The 23945-nt window shown below is 45.1% G+C and overlaps 1 protein-coding gene across 5 annotated transcripts in view; it reads right to left on the reverse strand.

Moving 5' to 3' along the window:
• Positions 1–23945, reverse strand: part of MYO5B (myosin VB) — a 291515-nt gene that overhangs the window by 170852 nt on the left and 96718 nt on the right. For all 5 annotated transcript variants that reach the window (XM_053408482.1, XM_053408479.1, XM_053408481.1 and 2 more), the window contains exons 3-4: positions 23005–23176; positions 20692–20836 (exon numbers count right to left, since the gene is read on the reverse strand). In XM_053408482.1, the coding sequence (XP_053264457.1) occupies positions 20692–20836; positions 23005–23176 (317 nt within the window). The remainder of the gene's footprint in view (positions 1–20691; positions 20837–23004; positions 23177–23945) is intronic.

Consider the following 23945-nt stretch of genomic DNA (forward strand, 5'->3'; position numbering starts at 1 on the left):
ACAAAAGGAAGAGAGAGATGCCACGGTTTGAACAGCAGACCTTAAATCATGTGCTGTGCCACTGAGTTATGGTAGCATGGTAGGAGTAACGTCAGGAGTGCAGGATACAACCACAATTTGGAGTGCAGCAACAGAACTGCCGCAACTTGAAAGGGACCCCTGTGCAGTGGTGCTGAAGGGCTAGGAACAGGTTTCCATAGCCACTTGAGCCGCTGCAAAGCTGCACACCACAAAACACAAGCACCAACTGCCCTCTCTGAAATAGCTCTTGCACAGTAGGGCATGCCACAGGAGCAATGAGGTGAAAGCACAGACCTGCTATACAACCCTCTTGTGTTCCTGAACAGAGCCTACGCCGTTGACGTCCACAAATCAGCTGTCTCGGTACTCTGTCCTCCTCCACCCCCTTAGGAATATTTGCCCCTTCTTTGTGAAGGCAGACTCTTTGCAAATCTCAGTTCAAATTTCAGGTCCTGGGCTGGGTTACCCAAGGAAGACAATTACTTAAATGGGTTGCGCATACTTACTCTGAACCAGGTAGTATTATGGACAAGCACCACCAGACCTCTGCCTTCCTACTGCTTGCTCTAGGCTACCTTGGCCAACCTGTAGATCAGGGGCCTGCAACCTTTTTCAGCCAGTCCACCGTCCCTCAGACCATGTGGTGGGCTGGACTATATTTGGGGAGGGGGAAATGAACAAATTTCTATGCCCCAGAAATAATCCAGAGATGCATTTTAAATAAAAGGACACATTCTACTCATGTAAAAACATGCTGATTCCTGGACCGTCCACAGGCCAGAATGAGGTGATTGGGCCGCATCCAGCCCACAGGCCTTAGGTTGCCTACCCCTGCTCTAGATGCTTCAGGCATGCTGTGCTGGATGGGGTTGACAGGAGATGCAGTCCGATGCATCTGGAGGGCACCAGGTTGGCAAAGGCTACTCTGGGCACTTGCCTGCCCTTTGTCCTTGGGATGCTGCTGCAAACAAGAATTTCTGCAGCATCTCTCAGCGAAACCACATCTCCACCTTAGCAAACAGCAACAGGTTTACTAGAAAGGCACAGGGCATCAGCATAACTAAGAAGCAGGCAGCATGAGATAAGCTTAGAACATGGGTAGGGCAAACTAAGCCCCGGGCGCCAGATCCATCCCAATTGCCTTCTAAATCCGGCCTGTGGACGGTTCAGGAATCAGCGTGTTTTTACATGAGTAGAATGTGTCCTTTTATTTAAAATGCATCTCTGGGTTATTTGTGGGGCATAGGAATTCATTCATTATTATTTTTTCAAAATGCAGTGGTACCTCGGGTTATAGACGGTTCAGGTTACAGACTACGCTAACCCAGAAATAGTACCTTGGGTTAAGAACTTTGCTTCAGGATTAGAACAGAAATTGTGCCACCACAGCGTGGCGGCAGTGGGAGGTCCCTAAATTTTAGGTACCCTAAAGTGGTACCTCAGGTTATGAACAGTTTCAGTTTAAGAACGGACCTCTGGAATGAATTAAGTTCTTAACCCAAGGTACCACTGTATAGTCTGGCTCCCCACAAGGTCTGAGGGACAGTGGACTGGCCCTCTGCTGAAAAAGTTTGCTGACCCCTAGCTTAGAAGAACGGGAGCAACTTTGCAGCTCAAGTTTTATTAGTCAAACAGCCTCACCTTGTAAATCTCCTGTTATCCACGTGGACCTGTCCCAAGCTGCCTTACTCAGCAATAAAACACTCTCTGCTACCTGACTTCATTTCTCTCTCTCCATATTTATGGCTCTCCCATCAGCAGATTTTTTTTAACCACTTCGTTAATTGCCTTCAAGATGCTAGACCATGCTTTCTAAATTGACTCTTAAAAAACACATACGCACACACACAAAACACAAACACAAAACAACATGCCTTAAGATCTCACAGGGACCATAAACTACCTTTTATCAGGCCCAATAATAACCCTAATAATGTCCTAATAAAGGCTTTATTTTATGGCCCCTGTGTTCTCCCGGATCAACAAGAACACCTGTCTTTGTTGCTTAAGGCCATTCAAATCAGGTTCAGAATTTGTAGCCAAGTTTATTTTAGATCTGCTCCAACATCCAGTTGCTAGTACTTGCTGTGCTGGTATAAGCAAATATAATGTGATGAAGTAAGTGTGTGTGTGTGTGTGTGTGTGTGTGTGTGTGTGTGTGTTATCAACAAGTACTCTTTGGTGGCGAGGGCAAAAAACTCCTAAAAGGAGGTATCCATAGTAAGCTCTTTGCTTCCACTGAACTCCTGGGGAAGCAAAACAGAGGAACTTGTAGAAATTCCTCCCTGAAATGCAGATACTGCTCTGTTTAAAGCACTCCCTGCATCTAATTGCCTATGTTTGATATGGCTCTTTTGCTTTGGTTCTGAAAGTAGTAGGTCCCATATTGGCAGTACAGTGGTACCTCGGGTTAAGTACTTAATTCATTCCGGAGGTCCATTCTTAACCTGAAACTGTTCTTAACCTGAAGCACCACTTTAGCTAATGGGGCCTCCTGCTGCTGCTGCGCCACCGGAGCACGATTTCTGTTCTCATCCTGAAGCAAAGTTCTTAACCTGAAGCACTATTTCTGGGTTAGCGGAGTCTGTAACCTGAAGCGTATGTAACCTGAGGTAACACTGTATTATTTTATTATTTGATTTATATACCACCCTTCATCAGAAGATCTCAGGGCGATTCACAGAATTAAATTCAGGTTAAAAACAAGTAAATAAAAACAAAACAGCAATAACATAAGCCCCTCCCCGTCCCACAGACACTCTTTGTCTCTGGTTAAAAAAAGGTCTGTCTGAGATCTTGGAGAGGTGCTGCTGCTCAGAGCAGACAGCTAGGTTCTGAGAGCCTGACATAACTTTTTTCTAGCTGGGCACCCCCGTCCTGGTGCCCTCCAAACATTGCTTGCTGTGGCTGACAAAAGTCGTAGCACAAAATATTTGCAGGGCATCAGACTGGTGCAAGCTGACCTGCCAGCTTGCCAGAGATGTCTCCCCGGCTGCTTCTAAAGACAGATTGCTGGACTACATGAGATGCTTACAGTGGTTCATGTATGGAATTCTTGTGTTACAAAAGTATGGGGAACATAATGCAACTCAGCACATCCTCGTAATTTTTTTTAAAGGGGTTGCGATCCACACAGAGCAGCTTTGTGGCTTCCATTTCATGTGGAGAGTGATTTGGAAGAAACAACTCAGAGAAGTTAAAGCAACAACTGCCACACAAACGTCTCACAGCTTATCACTTCAGGGAAGCCAACCATGCAACCGAACCACCACAGAGTGTTGAGATTATCCCATGGGGTGAATGGGATGTTTAGGGAAGCTTTTAATATTTGATGAATCGTTGTATTTTAATATTCTGCTGGAAGCCACCCGGAGTGGCTAGGGAAACCCAGCCAGATGGGCGGGGTATAAATACAGTATATTATTATTACTATTTATTGTTGTTGTTGTTGTTGTTGCTGTTGTTGTTGTTGCCTATTTTGCAGGAAAACCCTCCAACAAGCAGACAGACACTGTAAAATTCACCATGCACTGACTTTGGCATTTCCCCTCCCCAACCCATAGAAAGTGATGAGTATTAAGCAAGTTTTCTTAGAAAGGGTGGGAGGTGTGGCACCAATTGCATTCATGCAGATTAAATAATTATTATATGCACAACGTAAGATAATCAATATGCATCAGTCCAGATCATGATACAGTCCATATCATGCTGAAGTATCCACTTTTAACACAATTTCTGCTGCACAGATAAGTGGTTTCTTCGACACATTTCTCTTTAGCACATCAGGAACGTGCAAATGCCTTAAATCTTTACCACCGAGGCTGAAATGTCAGCAACTCTCAACTGATAACACTTCAGTATCCAAGATTGCAGGAGCTTTGGCCAAATGCCACATCAGTCTCAGGTTGTTACTCAAGGGTTTCACCTCTGCGGCAAAGACTAAGCGCTAAACATTTAAATGCATCTTCCTCGAGATTAATCTCAGCAATCTGATGCCAAGAGAACAGCCTTGGGGAAGTTGCATCAGGAAGGTACGCTGAGCATCCCCAGACGCAGCAGCTGCAAACCTATCGTTGAGCCTTCCAAGCAGAGGAACCTACGCAATTTACAGGCTCATAGAATCGTAGAGTTGGAAGGGAACCCGCCCCCCGCCAGAGTCATCTGGTCCAACCTTCTGCAATGCAGGAATCTCAACAGAAGGTCAGGTATGGTTTGAAATTGGATAGGGGACCGTAGGTTGAGCTTCCTGCTTTGCAGGGGCTTGAACCAGGTGATCATCAAGGTCCCTTCCAACTCTATGATTCTATAGCATCCTGCAGAGTTAAGAGTTCCCTACTCCCAAGGAGATACAATTTAAAACAGGCAGCAGCAGAAACAACAAAATTGGCCGGGCCACTTGGTTTTTGCCTACCTCTTAGCAATCGTCACAACTTTGTAAGGTTTGGCGGTTAGGCATTGGCTTATTGTGAATGGGGGAGGGGAGGCCATCTCCTGCCCCTCCAGTTTCAAGGGTATTCTGTTAAAGGAAGCCGGGGCCTGGTTCCTGTCTGAAGTCCCCTAGAAGGTGAGGGCCATGCCAGGCCTCTGGGAACAGCAGGGGAGATGCAGGCGGGTTCCCCCGAAGCAATTTTCCTTTGGGTGGTTTACCCTTACAGACTTCCTGCAAAGGGGACAGGAGTCAGATATAGTCTTGCCAATGCCTAAGCCAATACAGTGGTACATCGGGATACAGACGCTTCAGGTTACAGACACTTCAGGTTACAGGCTCCGCTAACCCAGAAATAGTACCTCGGGTTAAGAACTTTGCTTCAGGATGAGAACAGTAATTGGGCGGCGGCAGCACAGCGGCAGTGGGAGGCCCCATTAGCTAAAGTGGTACCTCAGGTTAAGAACAGTTTCAGGTTAAGAACGGACTTCCAGAACAAATTATTTCTTAACCCGAGGTATCATTCCTGTAATCTCATAAAGTTCTCATTCCTGTAATTTCATAAAGCTCTCATTCCTGTAATCAATAAAGTTGTGGCCAAATTTTTGCCCAAAAACCTTAAACAAAATATTCATGTCCGTATAAATTTATTTATCCTAATGGGGGGTCAGCTTGAGGGTCTTGCCACTCAAATCACATTACACGTAATGCCCACCTGTTCCTGGTTAATTGTTTTTATAAATAGTGGCACATTAATTTTATGTTCAAAGAGCTCGACACAGTTTTAATAACTGCGGAATGCAGGCAAAATCCAGTCTACAGGTAGACGCTTAAGTTCCACTGATTCCAACACCACGTGCTTAACTCTCCTCTCCCACTGTAATCAATGTGTATTAAAACTAAGTGCTGAACTTTGGCAGTATTGTGCTTGATTATTATTAAGTTTGTATGCTGAATGGAGCTGGCAATAGCCAAGAACATGCAATCCATTTCTGGCACTTGTTATTTTCCTAGAACTCCCTGGCCGCAATCCAACAAATGAGTTTGGCACACCTAAGCTCATTGATTCCACAGGGTTCAAGTGCCCTTAAGTCGGCCTCAGCATAGAAATCTTCCAATTAAATTTAGTTCAGCCCATCAACCTTCCCCCCTCTTTTTTTCTGCTACTTCCTGTACAAAAAGCAAGGGAAGGGAGGAAGAGGAAGGAGGAGAAACAGCTGGCATAATGCACATTTTCTATTGTGAGGGGAATTGTTCTGTCTGCCAAGCTCAACTGCCAGAAGAATTGCCATACCCAGCACTGAATTTCTTCCTTACATTTCAACTTCACCTAATACTTTCAGCTCTTCACAAGCTCCATTCCCTTCAAGATAGGGCTGCTTCCCCATATTCCAAGGTGATACTTATGCAGGAAGCAGGTGCCGGCCATCCGTGTAATAGTTTTTCTTATTTATTTTAAATCCCACGGCTCAACAGCGCCCTTGCAGGAAAGAAAGAAAACCCAGAGAACAGTCAAATAAGGTTCCTTTCCCATCGCTGTTTCAACCATTCCACTTTCCATGCGGAGCTAGACATCAAGGCCTATTACAAAATGCCAGTTGTATTTACGCTTTGTCTTGTACAGTGGTACCTTGGCTCTCAAACTTAATCCGTTCTGGAAGTCTGTTCCAAAACCAAAGCGTTCCAAAACCAAGACGCGCTTTCCCATAGAAAATAATGCAAAACGAATTAATCCATTCCAGACTTTTAAAAACAACCGCTAACACAGCAATTTAACATGAATTTTACTATCTAACGAGACTATTGATCCATAAAATGAAAGTAATAACCAATGTGCTGTACTATAAAATAAATAAGACATTACTGTAGATGATAAAAATTAAAATTATTATTTTTTCTTACCTGGACTGATGATAGTCATTGTTTGGATGGGGGGCTTTTATCCATTTCCGCAGTCACACAATCAATCATTCAATCAATCAATCATTCAATCAATCAATCATTCAATCAATCAATCAAACAAACAAACAAACAATCAGTAGCTGAACTGGGTTCCACACAGTCACAAAAACAAATTAAACTAAAAAGCCTCAAAAACGAAAATGCAAAATAAATAGCAAAAACAAAAGCGCCAAACTTAATCTGTTCCGGAAGTCCATTTGACTTCTGAAATGTTCAAAAACCAAGGGGCAGCTTCTGTTTGGTGCAGGTGCCCCGGAAACAATAGCCAACAGCTGCATCGGATGTTCGGCTTCCGAAAAATGTTCGAAAATGAGAACACTTATTCCGGGTTTTCAGAGTTTGAGAACCAAGGTACCTCTGTATATGGTCTTTGTTCTCCATGCACTGAAAGGAGAGCATGGTTTTTAGTTCATTCTAAAAACCAACAGTTGTCAGAGGGCGAAGTGGGGATGCACGCTGTTGCCACTGGAATCGCAAGCTCCTCTCAGGATCCAGCCAAGATCGAGAGAATCTTGATGGGACGTTTGCCTTCAATCGAAAGGGAACTCCATGCCTCTCTTCCATGTGTGGTGCTCATGAATCCAGTGACAAGAACAACCTTCTACTCTGTGCAGATGTTTGCTTGTTTGTTTCTTTCTTTGTTCACCGGCTTTTTGCTTTTGCGGAGGGCAATCATATATCAGGTATCCAAGTCTTTGATCCTGGCCTCTCTTCTTTAACAATGCCAAGCATCATCTACCTTCCACAAGGATCATAAAGCCAAGCTCTCATCCTCTCGCTTCCATTTGGCGAAAGCTCAAGGAGGTTTCTCCCCCTCACACACTGGCAAGTGATCAATGCTTCTTTTGAAATAAAAAGCGAAAGCCCTTGGCCTCACTCCTCTATAAATGTCACTTTCCACACTCTCAGCAGATCCTCTCTCTCTCTCTTATTCACTCACTCCCCTTTAGAAAATGCTAAGGAACTTACTGGACCAAAGTGCACACAACCAAATAACTGCTACTGATTGAGTCCTCCCACTCTTCGGCACAGGGCGCAGGCAGAAAAATTTGTCCCAGATTATCCATTTTCTAGATTAGACATGCCAACAAAATTCTCCCCATGGATTAACATTTTCTAATGCAGGGGACGCTGTGGGTTAAACCACAGAGCCTAGGACTTGCCGATCAGAAGGTCAGCGGTTCAAATCCCCGTGACGGGGTGAGTTCCCATTGCTCGGTCGCTGCTCCTGCCAACCTAGCAGTTCGAAAGCACATCCAAGTGCAAGTAGATAAATAGGTACCGCTCCAGCAGGAAAGTAAACGGCGTTTCCGTGCGCTGCTCTGGTTCGCCAGAAGTGGCTTAGTCATGCTGGCCACATGACCCAGAAGCTGTACGCTGGCTCCCTCGGCCAATAAAGCGAGATGAGCGCCACAACTCCAGAGTGGGTCACGACTGGACCTAATGGTCAGGGGTCCCTTTACCTTTAAACTCCCTCCCAGCATTGATCTAGCCCTCTCATGTCTGCATGTTCCAGAAGGTAGAGTTAAGGGATTCTTGCTTGACTCTACGGAGCTGTGCTATGGGGTTTCAAAGGGGTCCATCTTATATTAAGCAGTTGGGTGAGGCCATCCTGGGATAAGGAACAAGGGGTCAGAGTTGGACAATGCCTTTACTGAAGGGGTGGGGCACCTCGGGTTTGGGGACTGAATGCAGTGCTCCAGACCTCTCTTCCATACTTTGGGACTCTCCCCAATCAACATCCCCTCCACAGACCACAACATTTTCCCCCTTCTTCACTAATTCTTGCTTGCTTGCTTGCCTGGATGGAGGTTTGAAAGCCAACATGGCGAAGTGGTCAGAGTGTCAGGCTAGGAGCTGAGAGACCAGGGTTCAAATCCCCACTTGGTCATGAAGCTCACTGGGTGACCTTGGGCCAGTCACTGCCTCTCAGGGTTGTTGCTGTTGGGACTGAATGAGGAGAGGGGTAAATTACGTATCCCACCCTGAGTTCTTCAGAGAAAAAGGTGGGATATTAATACAATAAATAATTGTTGTTGTTGTTGTTGTTTAGTCGTTTAGTCGTGTCCGACTCTTCATGACCCCACGGACCAGAGCACGCCAGGCACTCCTGTCTTCCACTGCCTCCTGCGGTTTGGTCAAACTCATGCTGGTAGCTTCAAGAACACTGTCCAACCATCTCGTCTTCTGTCGTCCCCTTCTCCTTGTGCCCTCAATTTTTCCCAACATCAGGGTCTTTTCCAGGGAGTCTTCTCTTCTCATGAGGTGGCCAAAGTATTGGAGCCTCAGCTTCAGGATCTGTCCTTCCAGTGAGCACTCAGGGCTGATTCCCTTCAGAATGGATAGGTTTGATCTTCTTGCAGTCCATGGGACTCTCAAGAGTCTCCATATATAATATATATAATATAAATAATAGGGAATATCAAAACACTTGGTGTTTACATGACTGGAATGCAAACTACTGAACAAAGGCAAAGAGTCAAATCTGTTGCCCATGGGAGAAAGCAGCCGTTGGGCTGAAAAGATGTTCAAAGAATCACAGAACTGAAGGAGATCACAAGGGTCATCTAGCTCAACCCACTTGCAATGCAGGAATCTTTTGCCCAAACATGGGGCTTGAACCCATGAACTTGAGATTCAGAGTCTTGGGCTTTACTGACAGAACTGTGGACAATCCCTGCCTATTGCTGCTTTGGGATCAACCCTAAATATCACAAAGGTGTGGCAAGCTTCCATGTTCTCCAGAACTCTTCCTCAGGCAGGTGGAGGAACCAGGAAAATGTGGGTGGAAACAAGTACAGAAATTAGTCTGGTGTTTATAGCCTCGTTTCCAAGGAAGGTGAATCAATCTCCCACAGATGAAATAGATAGCAGGCCACACACCCAGGTTTCCACAGAGCATTAGGCCTCAATTATTTGAGGACTGTATGATCAAGGAATTTCAAAAGTTTTGTACTGGACTACTGTGAAGCTTTACATGTGGGGCTGCCCAATATACCGTAACTTGCTTCAGAAAACCCAATATACAGTTGTTAAGTGTGGGCAAGTGTTATGATTGCATAATGCTGGTGCTTCAGTTTTGGATCTCAATACAGTGGTACCTCAGGTTACATACGCTTCAGGTTACATACACTTCAGGTTACAGACTCCGCTAACCCAGAAATAGTGCTTCAGGTTAAGAACTTTGCTTCAGGATGAGAACAGAAATCGGGCTCCGGCGGCGCAGCGGCAGAAGGAGGCCCCATTAGCTAAAGTGGTGCTTCAGGTTAAGAACAGTTTCAGGTTAAGTACGGACCTCCGGAACGAATTAAGTACTTAACCCGAGGTACCACTGTATACATATTGCCCCGTGACACGGGTGCATACGTCTTTTTTCATCATAACACATTACTATCCATTATCTGAGAAATAAAAATCAATAGTAAACAGAGAGCTAGGTAGAGTTACAAGCTTTCAAGCATAACTCACGTAATGCACTAGTCTGTGTAATCACGAGAGCTAGAGACTCAATTAGCAGGTATAATAAAATCTGAATTGGGGGTCCCTGAATGTGCTGAAAATCTGGAGATCTTAAGTATTAGCTCAATGGCTTGGCAGGCTACCCTTCATTGAGACTTTTTGTTCTAGTTCCCTCTCTGCTAAAATCATGTCTTAATTATGAACGCATCTTAGGTTTGACTTCCAGCCACTGGTTCCTGTTATGTTTACATCTCTTAAAAGCCACTGGAAAGTTCAACAATTGCCAGTTGGGATTTGCCATAAGTAACTGTTTATGTAGCATGATCAGATAACTTCACTGGTGTTGTTGTTTTTTTTTTGCTTGGTTTTGTTTCCACCCCCCAACCCCCACCCTGGCTGAAGAGGTGAATACCCTAATTCAATGCATTTCCCGGTTTTGTTTCTGAACAGTGTCGTGCAAGGCACAACACAATCCAGTCTCATGTGGGCCAGCAGCAGTCTGAACAGAGCAATTTTGGTCCTGCTCACTGACTCTTGAACAGCACAGGAAGGACGTGTCACATCACATTAGATTGCTGGTCCATCTCAAACTCCTTTCCAGTTGGAAACAAAGTGACTGATGATATAGTCCGGAACAATTAAAACGAAGAGGCCACCATCTCATTTATGAAGGGAGGACTACAATTATATGCATAACAAATGGCTTGGAGACTAAGGGAAAACCCATTTTTTACTATAGAGAACATTACAGTGGTACCTCGGGTTACATACGCTTCAGGTTACAGACTCCGCTAACCCAGAAATAGTATCTCGGTTTAAGAACTTTGCTTCAGGATGAGCACAGAAATCATTTTCTGGCAGCGTGGTGGCAACAGGAGGCCCCATTAGCTAAAGTGGTGCTTCAGATTAAGAACAGTTTCAGGTTAAGAACGGACCTCCAGAACGAATTAAGTACTTAACCTGAGGTACCACTGTACATTTGTTTCTCTTATTGCAGTGAGAGTTACACTGGGCAGGCAGCATACCCCAGTTCCTGACCTGGTACGCAAGACATGGAAAGCCAAACTACGGTTTGCCAAGACAATACGGATGCGCAGGTGTGGAGAGAGCCAAGGTTTAGTTTAGCATGTTATCTGAAACAAACCCTGTGGTTAAGCTCTCTCCTCATTAACCACAAGCCAGTGTTTGCTCTTTGCTACAAGTCATGGTTAGTGAGGAGAGAGCTTAACAACAGGCTCTGTTTTCGATGATACTGCTCAGTACAGAGTGGCAATGAGGAGGAGCAAAGCGGCGACAAGCTCCTCTCCAGGAGGGTGTAGTTTTGGCAAGCCATTGTTTACTGTGCCGTGCAAACCAGATCACTGGCAGACACCACTGACACTGGTAAGTTCCTTTGATGCAGAGGGTTACCGCATTAAGCCATATCCTATGAGGATCCCATCCTCCATCAAGTCTGCTGTCTGGAGAAAGAACTTCGTGGAGGAACCTGCCCATTGCTCCTGGCCTGGCCAGTGACACTAGCTGTCTTCCTGGATCTGACCTGGGGAAGGTCAAGACAGCCAGACTACCCACCGGCCTCAGCAAGGAGGTGTTTGTTAGCATTTCATTCTCTCACCACAGGATCATGTGATCCTCTGTTTACATTCCATAACACTGTAAGTGTGGGAACGGAACTCAGACTAGAGAACTTCCATTCTGTGTGCTTTTGTTTTCTGCTCTTTGTTCTCTGCTCTCGGACAGAGAAGACTCAGGTGTGAGACGCTGTTCACACTAGCCATGTTTTGTTGTTTTGACTTGCTGTAAATAAAGAAAATTGGTGACGCCACATACCTACACAGCCTTGCTTCTTGCGGAACTCTGCTAAGCGTGCATACAGCTCCATTGGATATATGCCACAGGTCTTCTCCGTACAGAGGATGTACAGAAAGTGCTGCCCTTCTAGGAAGCCAGAAGCTACACAGGCAGAACTAGCCAACTGTGCTTAAAAAAAAAAGCTACAACTTAAAGTATTAGCACCCAAGCTTACTTTTCTCTCCTTTTCCCACTTTTTTCCTTGTGTGTCATTTATTTATTTATTTATTTATTGTGAACCTTAGGGCAGGGGCTGTACTGATTTTTGTAAGCTGCTCCAAAAGCCTTTTTTAGCTAAATTGTAGGGCATAAATGTTTTAAATCGATAAAATAAATCAGTAAGTGTTACAGAACCACGCAGGCTGCATTTTTCCTCCCCGCAAACGTTCCCATGAAACTTGACCACGACTGCAGCAAAATCATCCAAGGTTTCGCTTGCAGTGCGATCTGATGGTCTAATTAGGTCAACCAAGCGCCCTTCACAGGTAACGTCGCGCTGACACTGCACCAGATTCACGCGTAAACCCAGCAACACAGCAGCCAACGATGGAAAATGGCCGCTGTGCATTGGGGAGAACCACGGTTTACTCAGCATCCTAAACTCAGTTCCCCTCTCCACAGTATCACCCGTCCCAAACTGAAGTTGAACTGTGCAAGAAGGTGCAGAGAACCCCATCCAAACTTAATTGCTTTCCTAGCAATACTTGCCTTTACAGGCTGCATTATATGGACGGCTCTGCCTGTGCAGACATTGGACACACATTCAATAGACCCCCCCTGGTACAAAAGGAAAATACTTTAAACCAGATACCCCTTTAATATTATATCAGTAAACTCCTGTAAGCAGTCAAACCCCACCTTTCCAGAAATGGCATAGGAAAAACTGCCTTGACACAGTGAATACCAATAACTTCAGTTTTTCAAACTTCCTTGTGTGGGTTCACATTCTTTTACCATGGGCTAGTATTATACCAGAAAGAAGTACTCAAAATCATGCCGCTCTATAATTTTAAAGGTGGATTACAGGAGCTTGGCTGGTTATCGGATTGAAATGCACTCAACAGGAGGCCTACTGCATGTTCCAAAAGGCAAGAAATCATATTTTTAATATAAAAAGCTTTTGGATGTCCTGTGCTTTGTGCTCTCAGAACTTTTGAACCCGAGAATTCTTCTGCTTAAAAATGTTAGGCATACATATGCACCTGGATGGTGAACTATGTGCTTGTTCAGCGGCAATGTGGGCTGTTGTGTGAATAGTAGGGGAAGGCCACAGAGAGATACCCAAGAGCATACCTACTTTGCAAGGTTATTATGAGAATAAAAATAAGGGACGACACCCTATACAACACCCTAAGCTCACTGGAAGAAGGCCGAGGTAAAAAAAGTATGAATTCACTTCCAGCAAACACAGCAGAGTTACTGACCCTTCAGAAGTGGAACACCCGCAAGAATAAACCTTACAAAACAGCAGACATCTCTGAAGGCAGGCTTTTCTTGTTCGTACAAGAAAGTGGCGCAAGTCCCAAGACAGATGGATGCCAACACAACAACTCTCTCTTTTCGGGTGCCAGTAAGACTAAACTGTGTCTCCAATTTTTTGGAAAAGCATCGCCCTGCAAAGCTGTGCTCTTATATAGAAAAGACCACGGTCCCCAAATATTTAAAACAACAAAAACAACAACACTCCAATTCTCTTGCCTGTATATTATTGTTGGAGCTGGAAGACAGCCCTTCTCCAGAGTGCCAAGCACAAACTCCAGCTTCTCAAATGTCCTTTTGGAATGATTAGCTACTGTCAGGAAACTACCATCGGCTCAGGGGCGAGAGGGGAAAAGCCGGATGGATTACAGAGAGCCCCCAAAGATTGTGGGAAGCAGAATCTCCTCAGTGGAGGAGAGTAACCTTGCCTCCAGTGGAGAGGAGATGCAGGGCTCGGAGGAGGCGAGGCGGTGCCTGGACACCTTGCCTGAGCAAAGCGGGGAGGAGAGAAGTCCCCCGTTACCCACGCCTTCCTTGCGCAGTAGGCTTTTGCACCAAGAGGGGAAGCGCAGACTGGGCGTCAAGAAACTACTTTGCTGGGGAAGGTTTAAGGACGGTCCACTCTCAGATTCTGCCAGTGAATGAGCCAGCCACAGAATAGTGGCGCTCTGCATGGTGAAGGGTTTTTGGCACCAATAACGAGGCTTTACAGCCGACCAGGGAGGCATTTGCCTGATTGCTCTCGAGCAACCCCCTGATATCCTTACAGCTACCATAAAAGGAATTTGCAGGTGGCATTTCTGACTGTAACACGGGAAACAAACGCTAGGCTGCCTTGCACCGAGCCAGACTACTGGTCCATCTAGCTCAGCACTGCCTACTCTGACTGGCGGAGTCTCTCCCAGAAGGGTTTCAGGCAGGGCTCTCTCCCAGCCCTAGATAGAGGTGCTGGGAAACAAACCTGTGACCTCCTGCATGCAAGGCAAACGCTCCACCACTGAAGTATGACCCTTTCCCTTAATGCTGCCATTTATTTTTTGTAAGAGTTGCAGACTTGAGACTAGTGTTTGTACATTTTGTTTAATGCTGCCTGTTACACTTCAATGAGATTTGCTGTTTTAACTAATGCAATAGCTTTCACACCAGAATAAAGAAACCATGTCCTACTATGACAGTCTATCCATTTTGTCCAGTATTGTCTACTCCAACTGGCAGCAGCAGTCCAGGGACTCAGGTAGGTTCTGCTATCTGATCCTTTAAGCTGGAGAGACCAGGAACTGGACCTGAAACCTTATGCACGTAAAGCACCTGCTCTTCCACTCACCTAGGTAAAGGGAAAGGGATCCCTGACCATTAGGTCCAGTCGTGGCCGACTCTGGGGTTGCGGTGCTCATCTCGCTTTATTGGCCGAGGAAGCCGGCGTACAGCATCTGGGTCATGTGGCCAGCATGACTAAGCCGCTTCTGGTGAACCAGAGCAGCGAACGGAAATGCCAATTACTTTCCCGCCGGAGCGGTACCTATTTATCTACTTGCACTTTGATGTGCTTTCAAACTGCTAGGTTGGCAGGAGCTGGGACTGAGCAACGGGCGCTCACCCCATTGCGGGGATTCAAGCCACTGACCTTCTGATCTCTCAAATTTTCTAAAGGTATGGCCCAGTCTCCTTCTGGGAACTGAACCCAGGACCCCTCACATCAAATTAAGAATCATGTCTTAGACATTAACTCCCACCATTTCTTGACATTGGCCATGCTGCTTGAGGCTGATGGGAGTTGGACTCCAACAACATCTTGAAGGATCCCAGATTCAATCCCCAGCATCTCCAGGTAGGGCTGGTAAAGACCCCCGCCTGAAACCCCCAATTACTGCTGCCAGTCAATGTAGACGAAACTGAGTTAGACGGACCAATAGTCTGGCTCAATATGAGGCAGCGTCCTATGAAAGGAGGTGCAGAGAAATCAACACACTTTCTCAAATGCCACCCAGAGAAATTAAGAAAGCCACATGGACGCAAAGTCTTCTTCTTCTTTGGCGATCACTCGTAGCTGAGTAAGATTGTCTTCCATAAACACGGTTTTAACAATGAGTCCAATTCTGGATCCACACATCCTTCCACAGTGGGGACATTGGTTCCCGGGCGGGAGTTGATCACGGTGTGGATTTTCCAAGCATGCCTTCCTCTTAGCATGTTTCTCCCTTGCGTTCTGCGTTTGAGTGTCTTCAAAGTCCATGACACCTTTGGTAAAGGCTGTTCTCCAACTGGAGCGCTCGCAGGCCAGTGTTTCCCAGTTGTCGGTGTTTATACTACATTTTTTTAAGATTTGCCTTGAGACAGTCTTTAAACCTCTTTTGTTGACCACCAGCATTACGCTTTCCATTTTTAAGTTCAGAATAGAGTAGTTGCTCTGGAAGACAATAATCAGGCATCTGCACAACATGACCAGTCCAGCGAAGTTGATGTTGAAAACTCATTGCTTGGATGCAAAGTATGGTAGCTTCAGTACTATCTGAGAAATTCTACTGGCTTCCTATAAATTAACCGGCTTTGTATTCATAAACCTGGGCATGGCTCTTGCATCTGTCTCCCCACCCCATGCTCTGTTCCATTTATTTATTTCCAGACAGCTGAGATTGTTGGTGGCTCTCTGCTAAAGGAAGTTAGAGGCACGTAAGGAGCACCACCAGGAAATTAGCTCCAACACTGCAGGGCGAGATGGCAAACAAAGCCCAACACTGTGGTCCATAGCAACACCTGACAGCTTCAGAATACACCTCAGGGGTAAACAACACTTGATTAGCATGTAAAGTGAACCCCTTGCCAGTTTTTGTTTTTAAAAGTACAGTGGTACCTCAGGTTAAGTACTTAATTCGTTCCGGAGGTCCATACTTAACCTGAAACTGTTCTTAACCTGAAGCACCGCTTTAGCTAATGGGGCCTCCTGCTGCTGCCGCGCCGCTGCTGCGCAATTTCTGTTCTCATCCTGAAGCAAAGTTCTTAACCTGAAGCACTATTTCTGGGTTAGCGGAGTCTGTAACCTGAAGAGTATGTAACCTGAAGTGTATGTAACCTGAGGTACCACTGTAAAAGCATCTGCAGAGAGGGCAACTGGAAGTAGAGAAGTAGAGGTGGGGAGTTTGTGTGCTTAACCCTTTCCCAACATGCAGTTTCTATATTCATTCTCCTCCTGCGAGCAGCTTTATGTCCACCGCAGGGATCAAAATGTGCATTAGTTAAGGTCAACTTGTGTTTTAAATCACAAACAGGGGTGGGAACCAACACCACATGTTCCAGGTTCAGAAGTGGAGTCTAGGAACAACCTGGGGCCATCCAGAGGTTGCTGGACCAACTCCCATCAACCCTAAGCACTGGCCATGTTGACTACGGCTGATGGGAGTTGGAGTCCAACAATATTGTGGGAGTCATAAAGCCATGGCAGAGGCTTGTAATACTGCAGGGTGCCCCCTGACCTCGGCTGACTCACACTCTGTGCCTTACAATGTATTAGAATGTATTGACCTTATATGGCGATGGGCGTAGCAAAAGCCATGACCGGATGAGGTAACGTGAGACATTGGCAAATGGCCATGTGGCTGGGGAGAACAAAGGAGAATAAATCAGAGGAGCAGAGAAAGGAGCTGCTCTTACCATCATGAAAATATAGCTGGCTCTCTGTGTCTTTTTTCTATGCTAAGCACCATCTCATTCGGCTGGATTTCCGTCACAATATCAAGAGGGCACCAGATTGAGCAAGGCTCCCAGTACGTTTCAGAGCACAATTCAAAGTGTTGGTGCTGACCTTTAAAGTCCTAAACGGCCTTGGTCCAGGATACCTGAAGGAGCGTCTCCACCCCCATCATTCTGCCCGGACACTGAGGTCCAGCTCCGAGGGCCTTCTGGCGGTTCCCTCCCTGCAAGAAGCCAAGTTACAGGGAACCAGGCAGAGGGCCTTCTCGGTAGTGGCACCCGCCCTATGGAACGCCGTCCCATCAGACGTCAAAGAGAAACAACTATCAGACTTTTAGAAGACATCTGAAGGCAGCCCTATTTAGGGAAGCTTTTAATGTTTAATAGACTATTGTATTTTAATATTCTGTTGGAAGCCGCCCAGAGTGGCTGGGGAAACCCAGCTAGATGGGCAGGGGAAAAATAATTTTATTATTATTATTATTATTATTATTATTATTATTATTATTATTATTTAGAGTCCAAGGAGGAAGACAGAGCAACCACTTCAGGACACATAAGTGGGGAGACACAGTGTTGGCTCCTCTTACAGAAGTCTCTGGCACAGCAACATCTCCTGAGGTGTATTCTGGGGATGATTCCCACACTCAAGACTTCTCCCTTCCAAGGTGCCTTCAGACTATTCTCCTTAACTCAGACAGTCTGGTATGAGGACCATGTTGATACTGAGGGGTACGTCTGTGTGTGTCCGTTTTGGAATGAAGAAAATGCAAGCCACAAATTGTTGTAATGCACAGTTATTGGCTCACACTTGCATGCATGAAAGGGTTAACCTGAGCCCTGAACTCAAATTACCATGGATGGGACTCAGCAAGCCTTTGCTTCCTCCCTCCCTCCTTCCCTCCCTCCCTCCCTCTCTGACCTGCTTCCCAGAAGAAGCTGAGCCGCAACACAGCTCAAAGCTCAAGAGGAAAAACCTACAAGTGAGTGAATCTCTCTAAAAATATATATTTAACTGCCTGCATCTTTGCTAACACAAAGTCTCGTGATTCTTTTTAAGGAAACCAGATTTTCTTTTTAATTTGTCTGGAACCATCTTTCTTCTTTATTTTTACCGCCAACGGATGGATACTTGCTTGCTGTAACCTCTGAAAATCTGAGAGTAAAATCTTCGCTTTTGCAAATCTGTGATTTGTTCTAGCCTAAGTATTTTTGTGAGGAACGTTCATTTAAAGGTGGATGAGGCCTGAATTTTAATGTGCTTGGAGCAATTGCCATTGTGCTAACTCCACTATAAGAGAGTAAGAATCTCTCTTCCAAACCTCTCTCCCCAACATGAAACGGCCAAACACTCACTGTTCCTCTGCTTCAAATTCCACCCTCCCAATGCTACTTTCCTTTTTAAAAATAATACAATTATGACAGAGATTTCCTGTGCGCATTTGCACATAATGTGTTTGAGCAACACTCCTCTCAGGATGAACACAGACAAACATTTCAGCATTGAAACTCAAGAGAGGAACTACGTCCAGCATTATAAACAGGAACCTTCCTTTTACTCCTCTGCCACCTTGGGTCAAACAGGACCTGCAGGTTTTTGAACAATCCACAGATCTACAACTCTTATATAGCAGGGGCAAAACTAGGATGAGGACACATGTCTCAAATGGCAGTCAAACTTGCAAACAGCCTTAAAAAGTATTATATAGCACAACAGACGAAAAAGCAGTTCAGCACTTTGCTGAAGGCAGCCCAGCACTTTTGCACCCTTCTCATTTTTGCGCATCGAGGTCAAACATAAAAGATACCATGCTTATTTTGCATTAACAGCCCCGCCAGGGAGCTCAAAGGAGTATAACTGCTCAGTCTTGCTCTTAAAACTTGCTTGAAAGACAAAACTGCTATGGAGACTCTCATCTCGGGGGTCTCTGCCAACGCCAACTCGTCAGCAACTTCCGACTGCAGGCCGGGCCAATTTCAGTGCAGGAGTGGGTGGATTAAACCCCAATTAAGCCCAGAGAGCTTCCCTTGCTCACAGCAGTCTCAAACTTGGCTGAAACGCTGTTGTCAGGATGATTAAGTTGCACTGCAAGCTAACAGCGGTAAAAAGCAATAAGATCAATAAGGGAGGCACAGTAAATGAAACTTTTGCTTCCAGAAAGAGAAATAAAAGCACCTTTTTAAGGGCTCCGGTGAAAGTTTTGGGAATTTGCTGATGCACCATCATCTGTCGCTAACCAAGGATGCTGAAAAGGTGAGGGGAGCTTCTCTGAAGGTAAGCAAAAGTTCAGATGCAGCCACAGGCTCTGGAATTCTGCACTAAAAGGTCCTACATCTCAAAACCACAAATCTTAGGACAAACAAGCCTGAATTCTACAACTGGAACTGAGACACAGAAACCTCAAACTCGGGGGAAAACTGCACATGGTTTTGAAGAGGATGTTGTTGTTGTTTGAAGGGCAACAAGAATATTGCATGCAGGGTGGTTGGAAGGATATGGACAGAAACCAACCCAAATCTAGACCTGGAGAGCGTTGAGATGTTAGAAGAAGAGGGAACGAACAGACAAGAAACAAACTGGAAATATTTATACCAAACCCAGCCAGGTAGGCAAATGTCAGTTCCCCTTGGACAAATGCTTGCAAGCAGCTTCCACAGTCTCCTTCTTCCCCAAGGCTCCCAGAGGGCTTATCTTGAGACAGGACAGAGGCGGCTTTGTGCACTCCCAGTTGTTCCCAGTAAGCATTCACTCCCTCTCTCTCTCTCTCCCTCTCCCTCTCTCTCTCTCTCTCTCTCTCTCTCTCTCTCTCTCTCTCTCAGACACACACACACTGCAGACTGAACAGGGACTAAACATCCAAGCAACCTCAGTGGGAAAATGGTGCTCTGCATTCCAATTCTCAATGTGGACAAAGGCCTTCAAAGGACACTTCTCCATACTATGAATCACACTTTGTCAGGGACTAGGAGAGCCCAAAAGCTTCTGCTGCTGCCTTCCTTCAGAACCAAAAGGGGAAGAGGAAGAAGAAGGCAGTGTCAGCACCAGAATCCCCTTTGCAAGCATGTAACTGGAGGCTTCACCTTGCTTGACCATCAAAGGAGCCCGTGTTTATCTGTCTACTTATACTCTGCTTTTCTACAGGAACTCAAAGCAACTGTGCAATGCCACACATTTCCATTTCCTTCAGCACTTGGCAGGCTTCTTTTCCAGTGCCAGATAAGTCAACAAAGCTAGTTTCCAGTCCAGGAGGTTCTAAATGTAAGTCCTAACTGTGAGCATGTGAATGTATCTGTAATTGAGGTGGAGGGGCTTGTTGGCCTGGCCCTGGGGTTTGGTTTGAAGCATCTGCAGTCATCCAAAGGGAAGGGGAGAAGGGTAAAAGAGAGAACTAGAAGCCACGAAGCATGAACAGGCAATGAGAAGCAAACCCTCCTCAAACCACTAGCTTCTCTACCAGGCTATCATCATTACTAGTCTTCATGAATAAGCAGAACTGATAGCAGGAATTAGTGCACCATGGCAAATGCACGCTCAATTCCCCCCCGCAACGAAACCACATGGACTAGGAAACTGCTCAAAAAGAAAGGAAGGAAGGAATTAAGTCAAAAACTTTGGTATTCAGCAGAAGCTGCTGGGTTCAGCATTCAGTAGCAAACATTTTACTCCGTGACACCACGCCAATCGTGAGGATTTTCAGAGCCTGTCTGCCAACCGAATTTGAGTGCTTTCTTACATGAATATGGGATAGTTTTGGTTTTAGTGCACAAGTCTGTCTGCAGCTGGGAAGGGCAATTATTCCACTCACCTGGCCATTTGTTTATATGCTTCTTCTGCAACTGCAAATATATGAGGATCCATGTCCCCCATGTTTTGGCCGCTGTATGCATAGATGACATCTTGTCCATAGATTGGCAACTGTTCGTAGGGATTGATGGCAACAAGCACAATACCTTGAAAACAGGCAAGCATGCAAACAGTTAGAAGCCACGCCAAAGAAGCAAAATTTTAAATACATTCTAAAATAAGAACTACCAATCAACTTTGAATCACTTTTCTGCTACATATATGATGATACTGATGCTGTTCCAGCCTAGCTGTGTTTTGTGGACCGTGGTTTCTGCGACGTTAACATATGAGAGTGCTGGAGGTGAAATAGTTAAACAGGTTACCCAATCAGGACCCAGGGGGTGGAGTCAGAGGGACTATAAAACCAGCTCTGGGAGGGGCAAAGGGAGGAGTTTGTTGGGAGTTGGGTGGTTGGTTGGAGTGGGAGTGAATTGGGATAGAGTCTGTGGGTAGGTTGAGTTAGTGTAGCGAAATAAGCTGAGTCAGGAACAGTTAGGGGCTAGGAAGACAAGTAAATATCTGAGAGGTGGTTTAGTGAGTGAGAGCAGGTAGCAAAAGTTATAGGTCTGGATAGGCACCCCATGATTGTAATTGACCAAATACCGTTTATGAAACCACACGCTTGTTAAACTGCAATAAATAAACAGAAGTTTATGTTCCAATTTAACCCTGACTGGACTCAGTAGGTCCTGGGTGGTGTCAGCAAGAAATAAAGTGGTGGCACAGGGATCAATAGACGGTGAAATGTCCGGGGACCCTGTGTGATTGCCGCAGTTTCTTACTCTATGGCCACCATATGGGAATATATTTGAAAGGCTTCCACATTTCAAGTCACCTGCTACCACTTTGCCCTCTGCAACCATAATGCAGCAAAGCTACAACTGCACATGAGAGAGAAAGGTGCACTAAGCCACAAGTTCTTTAGCACAGCCATTTGCACTGCTGAAGAGGCAAGCAGATTTTCAGTAAAGTACAAATGCAAGTGGCTTGCCTCTTCAGCATGTAGAGGACTTATTTTTTTAAAGGCAGCACTCTTCTTCCTTAGCATTTTCCTCTGTTATTTTCAGGATGGTTTCAGGAGCACAGCTGTCCCATACCATTATTTAATAAACACAATCAATCAATCAATCAATCAATGCTGAAATCTAAAGGTATCAGCGTTTTTCTCAGGGCAGGACAAGACAAGAAATGGCTTTTTCCTAGAACAGTTCTCTGTGCTGCAGGATTTAAAAAGAAACTGGAGCACTTATTATACCCCAGCTTTTGACTTTAGAAAAAGCCCTCAAGGTGACTTACAAAAGAAAATCCTGTAAAGAACATAAAAAAAGTACAGGGCAGGATTCGGAGATACTTCTTTGATGTGCAGAGAGAGCTTATATCCTGCCAAGAGAGATGTACATTTCCTGCTCATCTGTCTGCCTCATCATGTATGCGAGTTTTCGTTTCTATAGTTCTATTATGAGAGATGCTTTCAGACCTTTAACGCTGTATTGTCTGTCTCTTAAAAAAAAGGTCATGTTTGAAGTAGTTTTTGCTGATTCATGAACGGACAGACACGTCTATCCTTTTGAAAACAAACAGAAAATCTCTTGTGCAGCAATAAACTAAGCTATCTGCTTTAAAACCTAGTACAGACTTACCGTATTTTTCGCTTCATAAGACGCACCTGACCATAAGACTCCCCTAGTTTTTAGAGGGTGAATGCAAGGGAAAAAAATATTCTTTAAAGGGAGCGCTGAGCAGAGCCTGTATGCATCCCAGGCTCTGCTCAACGCTCCCTTTCACGAGCCGCGTGGAGTGTGTGTGTGGCTCTGGGGGGCTTTTCCCCGAGGAGAAGAAGACCCCCAAGAGCCGCACACATGCTCCGCACGCTCTTTAAAGGGAGCGCTGAGCAGAGCCTCCCACCTGCATTTGCTCCATAGGACGCACACACATTTCCCCTTACTTTTTAGGAGGGGAAAAGTGCGTCTTATGGAGCGAAAAATACGGTAGTTATCTGGAAGCCTCCAGATGTTTTGGATGACAACTTCTCACAGTTCCAGCCAGCATGGACAATGGCCAGGGAAGACAGAGGTGGTCTCAAGGGGCAAGACATCTTGATCCGGAATTAATAATTGCTGTGTTACTCTGGGCTACTTGTCTTTTATGGGTTTTTAAAAAAAAAATAGGGTGGTGACAGTCACAATGATCTCTTCTCATGTCTCACACCCCTGCCACCTCCTCCCCCCCAAAAAAAAACATATTGAAAGAAATGGCACATTGCAACACTCACCACAGTAGGTGTAGATGTGGTTTGATTCCAAGAATCGGACTTTTAAGTTGTGCAAGACCGCAGGTTCGTGGAGGTAACTTAAAGCTGTCAGGTCGTTTTCTCCAACCAAAATATCTGGATTTCGCAAGAAGGGAAACTTGTTGGCTTTAGCATCAATAGGATATTCCAGAAGCTGAAATAGTAAAGAAAGAAAAATGTTGTTGTCATTGTCCCTTTCATTTCTATAGCACGTTATATTTAAATGAAAAAATCTCAAAGCAGTTTACAACACATTAAAACAGCAAATAAAACAACCCTGGATAAAATAAATTCAAGCTTCAAGGAAAATAATTTCAAATCCTTCTCTATATGGGATTCTGCTCTCCCCATATTTATTTACCTGCTTAATTTATATAGCTGCCCCATAGCAGAAGGACTCTAGGAAGCCAGTGTGGTGCAGTGGTTAGAGTGTCAGACTAGTACCGGGGAGATCAGGGTTCAAATCCCCCCTCAGCCATGAAGCTTACTGTGGGGCCTTGGTTCTCAAACGCCTTGGTTCTCAAACTCCGAAGACCCGGAAGTAAGTGTTCCGGTTTACAAATGATTTTTGGAAGCCAAATGCCCGATGCAGTTGTCAGCTATTGTTTCCGGGGAGCCTGCGCCAATCAGAAGCTGCCCTTGGTTTTCAAACATTTCAGAAGTCAAACAGACTTCCGGAACAGATTAAGTTTGGCGCTTTTGTTTTTGCTATTAATTTTGCGTTTTTGTTTTTGAGGCTTTTTTGGTTAATTTGTTTTTGTTTCTGTGTGGAACCCAGTTTAGCTACTGATTGATTGATTGATTGATTGATTGAGTGACTGCGGAAATTGATAAAAGCCCCCCATCCAAACAATGATTATCATCAGTGCAGGGAAGAAAAATAAATAAATTTTAATTTTTATCATCTACAATACTGTCTTATT

Source organism: Podarcis raffonei, chromosome 11, assembly GCF_027172205.1.
Source record: "Podarcis raffonei isolate rPodRaf1 chromosome 11, rPodRaf1.pri, whole genome shotgun sequence".
Classification (NCBI taxonomy): Eukaryota; Metazoa; Chordata; class Lepidosauria; order Squamata; family Lacertidae; genus Podarcis; species Podarcis raffonei.